We start from the raw sequence: 12,132 nt of genomic DNA, 5'->3' as shown, positions 1-12,132 counted from the left end.
AATTATCCAAATAATGTTTAGTCCTAGAAAGCTATTATTATCAGAGGACACATGAGCATAACGGTTAGCAGATCAGTGAATGAGAGGGCAGCGTTACCAGAGTTGCTCATATACCACACCATGTTACAGCACAGTAGGGCTATTGCAGACAGAAACAATACTGAACTACATCCATGTTTCCTGTCGGCTCACTGTTTGAGTGGACGTTGCTGTTCCAATGAGCATGAACGGTATACGAGTGGAGCGACTGAGCGGAGCACACACACGCATAGAGCGGATCATACGCAGAGCGTCACACCACGTGAAAGTGAAACCAGAGCGGTGAACTAATTTTCGGCAGCCGAATTTCAGTGCATCTCTAATTATTGGCGACATCAGAAAAGGATATTATATAATAGATGCTTTTTTTAACATTTTAGCAATTTAAAAATATTAAAAAAGGATTTTTTACACGACACCCCTGCTCTCGACAGACGGCTCCCCGGTTGGGAAACACTGGAATAGTTTACAAGACTCATTTGCTTGTTAAATAACTCGCTAACATGCAGACGTGCATAGCTAGGTATCTTTATTACTGAATATCAGACTGACAGAATTTATATATACAGAATGTTTCTATGCAAATACTGTAAGCGAACAACATCCACACACATTGCTAACAGAAACAATCATCTGAACAGCTTACACAGATCAGAACTGTACGCGGCTGTAGAAACTAACTACACATCTACACGCAGAAGTCTTGAGTTGTGACTGGGTTTGGATCAACTGTGCTCAAAATCAGTGTAAAGACTGATATCAAAGTCACTTCTCTGAGTCCCTGCACTTTGTTTGTTTGCAGGGCAGAGTACACTGTAAAAAAATGGCAGTGAATTTAACGGTAAAATACTAAATGCTACAGTAAAAACCTGTTAAATGGTTAACGGTAAATTCCCCTACTATATACGGTGAAAAACTGTATTGGACATTACATGTATTGGACATAAATTTTACGGTAGTATACCGTTTTTGGAAGTGGAAAGGACTGTATAATTTACAGTGAATAACCGTAACTTGACATTCCCAGAATTCCCTTCAAATTTGAAGTTTTTTAGTTGAAATAACTATGTTTTTTCTTATCAGTTTTGTATGTTAGGGTTGTGTGTTACACCTAATGTTGTTAAATGAATGTTTATTGCATTATTTCAGTGTCATGTGTGTCACCGTGATGGTGTTTAGTGTTTGTGTGAATGACACACTGTGCACCTTCTATATATGTTATTATCTAAAAGCTGCTTGTGATGGGCTTTGGTTCATCATGTGACTTTCTCATCACCTCCTGCATTTGGTGGTTATCAGTGTATTACAAAGCTACAAAACAGATTTCAGTACTTCAATAGGTTGGTATATTAACATTATATCAGTTAATGAAATGACGGTATTTAACTGTAAATTTAAGTTAAAACCTAAAACGTTGCTACCGTATTTTTTACGGTAAAATTCCAGCAACCACAGCTGCCGTGTTTTACCGTAAATTTTACGGATTTTTTTTTTACAGTGTAGTTCTGGATTAATAAAGTGAAATAAATGACCTTAAGGAGTTAATTTTGTGTGATGTCATTGAGTACAAAGCATCTTGTTGAAAGGAGACAAAAGTGGCGGCACAGACATTAGACTGGATTCCATCTGTGCCTCTGATTTATTACACAGAAATCCATGGCATCTTAACAATAAATATTGCTGATTTGCCAAAAAAAAAAAAAAAAGGCCTCATATTGCCTAATTTGATGATGCAGAGTTCAAAAATATGAATGAAACCTTCCATCATGTACAGCACTTATGCAAAGTTACAAAAGCAGTCAAATGTAAACAGTTTTTTAATGATAATCTTTTAACTTACAGTCTGCAAAGGAGTGGAAAAACATGTTCAAATACTCAATTTAATGTCTTAAACTTCAGTGCATGAATAAAACTCGTTTGCATCTTCTTCTGTCATTGGCCATAATTCTGGCCTTGAAATATGGATTAGGCATCAAATAATCATGCGTGTGAAAATGGGCTGAGAATTGAACAATTAAGTTGCAATCTGGCTCAGATTCAGACAGGATTCATGTGTCGGTTGCAGTTTTCTGGCAATTAACAGATAATACATCCTTACGGAAAGCAAAAATGCTACAAAATGCATCATACTTTGTGAGAAAGTGTGATGTGCTCCAGCAAAACATATACTATTTTTGGAATCGGCACCCAAAATAAAGTAAGAAACAAGTCTTGGATTTGATTAAGCACATATGATGCAGGGCACTGTAATCAATCACACATTACATTGCACACTATAACACGCATTAATCATTGCAGATATTCCCAAAATACTTTCTTCTCTAATTTCCTAGATTAGACACGTCATACTAGTACTTCTAGTGATAAAAACATTTAGTTCTTCTCGTAACTAAAGTTTAGGTCAGATCTAAGGAGCCATCATGCAAACATCATGATACACATTAGGCATAGAAAATTACACATTACAACATGAAACACAAGCAACCATACTTGTGCGAACTGAATTCAACAGTCTCCAGTTTGTTGCACTTGTGTTTCATGAATGAACAGCAAAGGGTTAAAGGTAGGAATCTTACTATACTTTCACCTGTGCTTGAGCAGTTAGACTGAGCCGTCATTGTTCAGATATTGGCTGTGTAAAGTTCAGGAGGATTTATGCGTATGATGGTTCATATGGAGAGAAGGGAGTGTGATTCCAATGGTTTCCATCTTCACATCTTCACCTCTTTTACCGGTAATGATTTTCCATCATGGGAATGTACGGGTGAGTCCTGAACAGAAGAAACAAACGGTAAATTAACCATCCGTTCACATTAACTACTGTACATCAGTAAGGAACCCTAAAATAATTCTGACATAAACTAACATAAAACATGCATTTAATGCAGATAGAAATTGACTATAGAAATCTACAACTGTACAAAAAGGAAAAATATATATTTGTAAAGCGCTCATTACAATGCATTGTTTCAAAGCAGCTTTACAGAAAATCATAATGTTAATGTTTATAGTTTCATAATATCTTCATGCCTAACAGTCGCAGTTAGCTGATTAGAGCTGTGTGATAATATAGTTTACATTATAAGATCTAATATACTATATCCATACATAAGTGTACTGTATGTACACTGCTGTTCAAAAGTTTGGGATCTGTAAGATTTTTTATGTTTTTTTGAAGAAGTTTCATATGCTCATCAAGGCTGCATTTATTTGATCAAAAATACAGAAAAAAAACTGTAAGGTTGCTGTTCTTCAGAGACTAAAAGTAAACAGATTCCAGAACAACATTAAGCAGCACAACTGTTTCCAACACTGATAACAAATCAGCATATTAGAATGATTTCTGAAAGATCATGTGACACTGGAGTAATGATGCTGAAAATTCACCTTCGCATCACAAGAATAGATAATAATATATAATAAACTCAGAGAAATATTACCAAACACTTGCAAAAGGATGATAATCAACGAGAATGGACAGAGACAAAGGGAGAACTAAGGACTGTTTAACTCTAGGGGAGTTGGAAAATTTGCCTATTTTCAAAAATAGTGGAGTTTTCCTTTAAATGACTGCTAACTGACATTTGAAACTCACAAAAATTTTAAATAATTAATTAATTAATTAAACTCCCATCACAGACAGCTGGCTATTTTCCACAGAGAACCAATGTCCAGTGATGCTTTTAGAGTATTGTACACTCTGACTTAGAACAAACCGGACCATTATCTTGAACACTCTGATAAGCATCAGACTTTACAGCAACATTTAAATCTCTCAACAGGTCAATCACAGCAGACTTTTGAATCTCCTAAATTAACATGTTAAATCGACAGCCCTAAATTTGTTATTAACTTTTTTTATTATGACATTGTCATTTTAGGGGGAAATAAAACAATACAGACAAAATTGAAATGCAGGATACTTCTTATGACTTGCAAAATGCAGGACAAAGTTTCCAATTTCAGGACTGTCTCCCAAATGTTGGACGGATGGTCACTCGAAGCCCGTCTGACGGTGATCCAGGCCTGGTGAAGAGACAGAGGTCAAACTAAAACATACTTACACTGTTCACCTCTGTCTGAGGTTGACTGTTGGCCTTCTGTCGCCGCAGGTCAGATTTGATGAGTGCTGTGAGGCAGAGAGACATAAACTGATAAAGTTGTTAAATGCAACATACTCTTACACAATAATAAAAAAAAAAATTACATTTATGCATTTGACACAATCCAAAGCGATTTACACACCATTCAAGGTTTATAGTTTATCAGTTCATGCATTCCCTAGGAATCGAACCCATGACTTTGGTGTAGCAAGCACCATGGCTCTAACTGTCTGAGCTTTCATGCTATGCTTAAATCATGCTCTATTCACCACGTGTGCAGAAAATGAGTGAAGTGGTTATCTAGTGGTCATGTGATGAGCTTCTACCTGTCATGATGGAGCCGATGAGGAGGAACACACAGAGGAAGATGTTTCCGGCCAATGTGCTGAAGTGATCGATGATTTTGCCTTGAATGATGGTGAATGCGATTCCAAACATCTGGACACAACATGTCATGCACCATAAACATGCTTTTATCTTTATACATCTCTGTTTCTTCTGTTCCTCATTACTGGAAGTTGGTGCTCATTAAGTTGGCTGTAATCCCATGTAAATTCACGTTTCATTTGATTTACACAGTTTCCAGGTTCATTGAACAGATCTGGAACTTCTAAGGAAATTACCGTTGCACTTTATTTTACAGTGCATGCAGTGCTGGGTTATGTAATCAATTTCCAAACATTAAGCAAGTGTAATTAGATTATATTACATTTTAAAATACTAAAATACAGTAACCTTTTTATTGACTATATGATTACATAATTGCAATAAATACACAATAGCAATAAATTATTAATAATTTACTGATTCTCCCTAATCCTTCTTTTTGATCCTTTAAATTTTACTTTCTAAAATAGCCTACCACTTTATGATGTGCATTCAGAAAATCTCATGGAGATTCACAGAAAGACCAGTCACTCGTCAGGTTACTCTGAACGTAAAAACAAAAAATTAAGCCAAATTCTTGATTTTTCGTTTTGTTTGTCATTTTTCAGATTTCAATATTAAATTAAAAAACGAATGATCGGAAGATACCCTGAACTCGAAGCCCGTCTGACGGTGATCCAGGCCTGGTGAAGAGACAGAGGTCAAACTAAAACATACTTACACTGTTCACCTCTGTCTGAGGTTGACTGTTGGCCTTCTGTCGCCGCAGGTCAGATTTGATGAGTGCTGTGAGGCAGAGAGACATAAACTGATAAAGTTGTTAAATGCAACATACTCTTACACAATAATAAAAAAAAAAATTACATTTATGCATTTGACACAATCCAAAGCGATTTACACACCATTCAAGGTTTATAGTTTATCAGTTCATGCATTCCCTAGGAATCGAACCCATGACTTTGGTGTAGCAAGCACCATGGCTCTAACTGTCTGAGCTTCATGCTATGCTTAAATCATGCTCTATTCACCACGTGTGCAGAAAATGAGTGAAGTGGTTATCTAGTGGTCATGTGATGAGCTTCTACCTGTCATGATGGAGCCGATGAGGAGGAACACACAGAGGAAGATGTTTCCGGCCAATGTGCTGAAGTGATCGATGATTTTGCCTTGAATGATGGTGAATGCGATTCCAAACATCTGGACACAACATGTCATGCACCATAAACATGCTTTTATCTTTATACATCTCTGTTTCTTCTGTTCCTCATTACTGGAAGTTGGTGCTCATTAAGTTGGCTGTAGTCCCATGTAAATTCACGTTTCATTTGATTTACACAGTTTCCAGGTTCATTGAACAGATCTGGAACTTCTAAGGAAATTACCGTTGCACTTTATTTTACAGTGCATGCAGTGCTGGGTTATGTAATCAATTTCCAAACATTAAGCAAGTGTAATTAGATTATATTACATTTTAAAATACTAAAATACAGTAACCTTTTTATTGACTATATGATTACATAATTGCAATAAATACACAATAGCAATAAATTATTAATAATTTACTGATTCTCCCTAATCCTTCTTTTTGATCCTTTAAATTTTACTTTCTAAAATACCACTTTATGATGTACATTCAGAAAATCTCATGGAGATTCACAGAAAGACCAGTCACTCGTCAGGTTACTCTGAACGTAAAAACAAAAAATTAAGCCAAATTCTTGATTTTTCGTTTTGTTTGTCATTTTTCAGATTTCAATATTAAATTAAAAAACGAATGATCGGAAGATACCCTGATTGATTATCCTATTTAAATCAATGTGATAAACAAGTAAGGTCAAAAGTAATCTAAAAGTAATCAAAAATTAGTCTGATTATATTGTTACTAACTACAATTTTTGTCATGCAATTTGGAATCAGTAACAGACTACAGTTTGTACGTAATCTACCCAGCAATGAGTACATGCTGTACTTATAGTGTACTTACCTAAGAAAGTATTGGATAATATAAGGTAACTACATGGGTTAGGCTAGGTTTAGGGGTAGGTTCAGGGTTAGTACCTAGTTATTAACCAGTTATTCTAACAAGTACATAGTATGTACATGCAGAACAGGACTGTCAAATAAAGTGCTACCGAAATTGTTTAACCAAAAAACTACACTGGGAAATGTAATAATTTGTAGCATAAACACATTTTATTTAACACTTTAGATTATGGGAACACATATTCACTATTAACTAAGAGTTTTCCCTCAATAAACCCCTAATTTGCTGCTTAATAATAGTTCATAAGGTATAGTTGTTAAGGGATTAAGGGATCTAAAATATGGCCATGCAGAACAAGGCATTAATATGTGCTTTATAAGCACTAATAAACCGCCAATATGCTAGTAATATGCATGCTAATAAGCACCTATTTTTAAGTTGATTACTCAAAAAACTTTAGTTTCAACATAGTTGAGTGGTGGCTCTGGAATCAACTAATCTATTTCAGTTAAAATTAACTAAGCTAATATAACTTATTTAGCATGTACATGATCAAGTGAAAATATTAAGCTGATGTAATAATCAACACGTATTATGTCAATAGACATTTTAATTAAATCAATAAGTTAGGATTTTTAACTTGCAACCATGCATTGATTCACAGTAGTGGGAATAGGTCCCTTGAATGTCTTTTTAGATTTGACTTATCCATATATCTAAAAGTGAAGAGCAGATGCATGACCTGCGCTGAGCAGTTGAGGAGTCCAGATGATGTTCCCTCTGACTCTGGGTACGTGAGCTCCACTGCAAACTCAAAGCCCAGCGGCAGATAACCCGTCATGAAGAACCTGCGGCCAAAGACAGAAGAGACTGAAGAATCAGCTGGTCCAAACTAATGCACTATATGCAACGATACTGGAAATAGTCACTCATCAGTCATCCATAAGCACACATAAACATAAAAAACATATATCTAGTTCAGTCATGAAACTCTAGTTGTTGCAAGCTAATAGGTCCTTTACATGCAATCTGCTAGCAATCACATAATTCACTAGATAACACAAGCTGCTTGGCCTCTGCTGATTCTGCAGCCAATGACCAATCTAAACATTTCAACAGTCAGGTTTAGTGTTCATTGTATGTTGGTCCTGCTGCACACCATCAGGCTGAAACCCTCCACCTCCCCCAGCACCACCTGTTATGGGTTTTATGTATGTGTAACAAAGTTAAAAGCTAATTTAAGAACATTTACGCATAAAACTTTAATAATCAAATAAACAAACAAAAAACAAAAGTAAAAGCGGCAGCCCCTCACAGACGACTGCTGCATAAAACGTAATAAAAGTATGCCTATCCATGCAGCAGCAGCAGCATATCTTACATGCTAACAGCAGCATATCTGTGTATCTATCAGCAGTAGCAAGTCCATACTTGCTCAGTATCAGTATCACTAACATTGTCATATCCATTTAACATCGTCATTTATCCATTGATAAAACTATTCAGAGAGTTGTCATGACTGAACTATAATTAGATGTGGATCCATATAATTACTTTATGGTCAGTCTGTGTAGAAATCAAGAGGTAAAGATTTGGCTGGTTAGCACAGTCCAGTTATTTGATGATATAACAACCATACATGGGGCAAAAAGCCTCTTTCATAAATCACAATATTTCATTTTTAGCTGTCGGTTCTTAAAAGTGTGAAATGGACATTTGTTCTGCCAAATCCTGCCATGTTTTATACCTGTATATAACCTGGTGCATGTGCACTTTGGTCAGAGTGGAAGAAATGTGATGTAAGCGTATCCTGTGACAAAGCTGAGAAAAGTTGAACTTTTCTCTAAACAGACACAAACTTACATTTTGGTAACAAATTATTTTAATGTGACAGTTACATTTGTTACATGTACTTGCTACAGTAAAAACTGTAAATTATGCATAATTACAAGCAACTAACCCTAAACCAAACCCTAACTTTATAGTAAGTACTGTACATGTTGTTAATAAATATTACTCAGTGCTTATTTGTGTAATAACAGTGTAACAATGTCACCTTAAGCTTTAAAAAACATCTCAGGAACATTTGGCAACCACACAGTCTCATAATAATTTTACTTTTACTACCAAATTATTTTTGTCAAATGGTTTGCTTGAAAAGTGCACTTATTTATAATTGCTATATTTATTTTTAACTAATGACACTGGTTTTGATCTTTTGTTGTCTACACTACTAAACATTTGTATTATTTTTTCTTATTTTATTTATCTTTATTTTATTTATTTATCTTGTTTTCTTATCTTTTGTCTTTTGCAGTACAACTATCTAAAGTCACGTGACCTACATACCTGCACGTAGGGATATTGGATGTATAGACACACTAGTTTATTTGTGTGCGCTTTTCTTGTATGTTTTGATTTTGCATATTCAGTGTAGTTTATGACGCTTTTGCGTTGAAGATTTTCTTTTTCTTTTTTCTTTAATAGTTTAGGGGTTTTGGGATTTAGCTAGATAATGGGATTTTTGTTCTCTTTTATTTTATGATATAAGCGCCACTTTAACTTCCCTTCTTTTCCTTTGTCTTGTTTGTTTAACTTGTTCCTTGGGGGCAATAAATATTTCTTGTAGTGCAGTTTTGCGTCATGTGTTCCATTGCCAATTATTTTACCTGGCTTAGTTCTTTAATGTCAACTTAATGTTACCTCTTCTAATCCCTAGATAAAACTTATCATCAGAGACGTAACACTGTACATTACTCTTAACTTTTATTAGAGCACATTTCTGAGCGAATTTCCAGCAGCATTGTTGTAAATGTCACGCCACGAGTGTGGCTCATGCAGGGAACCCATGTATGACTCAGACAGGCACGGTGCGTGCATCGCCCGCTTGGGCAGCGCTCACACTGAGGCTGCGCTCACCAGGACAGAGTGCTCTCACTGTTAGAGCAAGAGTCTCACCCTGCATCGCTCATGGATCGCCTTCTTTCATGCAGTTGGTCCTCCCCAGTCAGCTCTCCCTTTTCTTTCCTCCCAGGAGCCTCGGAGGAAGGAACAGCGGGGCAATTGGACTCAACATCGTGCTCATGGGATCTCACACCGACTCAGCACCCCTCGTCAGCTGTGAGTGGCTTGATCTGGTCTGAGGAGGAAGTTGTCCTTGACGACTCCATGTCATTGATAGCTTCGGATGTTGAAGAGTGGGCATATCTTTCCGGCGAAGACCCCAACACCCTCCCTCCAAAGCAAGCAACACGGGCCAGCATGGACTGCGAGCTGATCGACGTTCTCTCTAAGGCTGGGGAGGACCTCGGCTTGGACTGGTTTGCTCCTGAAGAACCTGCCCGTGGCCATTTAGACGAGTGGTTTCTGCAAGAATACCATCAACGATCCTCCTGCCAACGGTCCACCCCGTTTTTCCTGGAGGTTCATGAAGAACTCAGCAGGACATGGCATGCCCCCTACTTCACATGATGGCGGTGCTCCAAGTTTTCCAGGCCAAACTTCTGGAGCGCTACCTTTGGCTAAATCTAACGGAAATCAAGGACGCTGACAAGTTTGCCTTCCTTGACTTCCCCATCTCTCCCAAGGGACTGTTTGGCCCTGTGTCACTTCCTGCCAAAACTGCAAGGCTGCAGCCTTATAATTCTTATTTCAGTCAATGACTGTCGCTATCAGTCAAAATATTCTGACGAAATGGCGCTCAGAGCTGACATATATAGCAGTCGGCTCCTCCTCATTTGGCGGTTTGAAGTGCCATTTGTTTGTGTAGCTACACAAATGTGAACAAATCAGGCTTCAGTATTCAGAGTAAACAGGAGTTTACCCATAGTGTTCAATGCAACACTTGTTCCCATATCTCAGAGAACCGAGGTTATGTTAATAACCGGAGCGTTTTCTTTTTTAATTAAGTTTTGATACATTAAAAAAAAAATTTAACATTAACATTTTTATACATTTTCCAGAAAACAAGACTTAACATATCATGTCATTTTTCTTCTCAGGTAAATGTATCTTGATTTAAAAATGTTTAGATATTTGTAGTGGAAAACCAGACAAAAACTAAGTAAGAAAATCCTTTTCTTTTCCAGAGTGCCTTAAACGTCACAACACTTCTGTGTCTACTGCAGGTTGTGTCACAGCAACTCTTACCCCAGCAGTCCTGATGTGAGGAACACAACCCACAGATGACCCAAGTTCAGGGTGAATGCGTAGATCACCATCCCCACAAACGACAGCAGATACACTGAGAGAGTTGTCTGCCTGGCAAAACAAAGATGAATTAGTTAAACTACCAAAATATATGTCATTCACTCTAATAGTAATAATGTAATTTACAGAACCATAAAATGACCATGAAATAATCACATTTTGTATGTATACCCAAATTAATTAAAGCAATCATTTAGTTTTTCTGGTGTTTCCAGCTGCTAATATGACCAAATTAAAATTAGAAATATAATGAAATAGTTGCAGGCAATTTATTTACAGTATGTGACTAAGTTGACATACCATGGTTATGACACAGAAAATATATGCACATATAATCTGCCATGTTCTGTTTTGGTTTCTGTTCCTATGTGAAGTCCCTATGTCCTATGTTCCCTTGGTTTCTATAGCTACTCGTTGGTTGATTGATTGTATTCACCTGTGTTTTGTTAAGCTCCTTGTTTCCTGTGTATTTACATGTCCTCAGTTTCCTTATTTCCTTTTCTGGTATTGTCTTTGCATGTCATGTGTAAAGCTATTGCGGTCATTGTTTCTCACTATTTGTGGATTCTCTTTCTTTGTTGTATTTTTTAATTAAGTGTTAAGTTTCAACTAGATCCACATCTACTCATCTTTGCTTGATCGCACCATGACAAAATACTGGACCAAGAAATACAATGGATCTAGTATCTATCTGTCTCCTACTCCAGGATGACAGATTGTTGAACTCATTTTTTTGGTGCCTGGCTTTATAGCGATGTTTCCATTGTAGCGAATCAGCTCATGGGGTTGATGCAGTCCAAAGGTTCAAGTTGATCTTTGCTGAAGTTGGTTGATGAAAAAGAATGTGTTTGTGTTGCGCTCTTGGGTTTTAACGGCTTGCGATGCTATTATGCTATGCATACAAGTGGAAAACTACATGCAGGTTATTCGCGTGAGGAGTAATTACTAAGCATGTATTGTTCATATAACAGCAGTAGCATTAGCAGCAGCAGCAAGCAGTTTTCCTAGTTCATGTATGTGAGAATACAACATCAAGCGTAGTGGATTTTAGAACAGTAAAGTGAATTGGGGATTACCTTATTTGTCAGAAATCGCCAATGCTTTTAATATCTTCTATGGGCATTAATTTCTATATTAACCGCGAACGGATCGCTGCAGATGCACATCACTAGTGGGGTTGGTTTGCAGTTGGCGTTTCACAGCTGTTCACAGTTTTAAGTCAAGGTGAACCCGTATAGCTGTCTTTCATAAACATAATACTGTCAACAGCCTTACCTATTTTAATGAGCAACAGAAAATAATATACCACTCATACATGTACTCATGCTGCATTGCAATGCACTTAGTCAGAAGAGGGAGCGCTCATTCTGAAAGGGGCCACATCTCTATTTCACTCGTTACCTTGGTTCG

General features: G+C 36.9%; 1 protein-coding gene across 1 annotated transcript in view; it reads right to left on the bottom strand.

Moving 5' to 3' along the window:
• Positions 1 to 1,749: 1,749 nt before the first annotated feature.
• The window catches only part of LOC107589770 (feline leukemia virus subgroup C receptor-related protein 2-like), a 29,388-nt gene continuing 19,005 nt past the window's right edge, over positions 1,750 to 12,132 (bottom strand). Inside the window, exons 6-10 of the mRNA XM_016278300.1 lie at positions 10,663 to 10,773; positions 7,256 to 7,361; positions 5,615 to 5,726; positions 5,251 to 5,315; positions 1,750 to 2,810 (exon numbers count right to left, since the gene is read on the bottom strand). Coding sequence (XP_016133786.1) covers positions 2,751 to 2,810; positions 5,251 to 5,315; positions 5,615 to 5,726; positions 7,256 to 7,361; positions 10,663 to 10,773 — 454 coding nt within the window. The 3' untranslated portion in view covers positions 1,750 to 2,750. The remainder of the gene's footprint in view (positions 2,811 to 5,250; positions 5,316 to 5,614; positions 5,727 to 7,255; positions 7,362 to 10,662; positions 10,774 to 12,132) is intronic.

Source organism: Sinocyclocheilus grahami, unplaced genomic scaffold (assembly GCF_001515645.1).
Source record: "Sinocyclocheilus grahami isolate Dianchi unplaced genomic scaffold, SAMN03320097.WGS_v1.1 scaffold120.1, whole genome shotgun sequence".
Classification (NCBI taxonomy): Eukaryota; Metazoa; Chordata; class Actinopteri; order Cypriniformes; family Cyprinidae; genus Sinocyclocheilus; species Sinocyclocheilus grahami.
The sequence above is the reverse complement of the archived record's forward strand: the minus strand, read 5'-3'. Positions and strand labels throughout refer to the sequence as shown.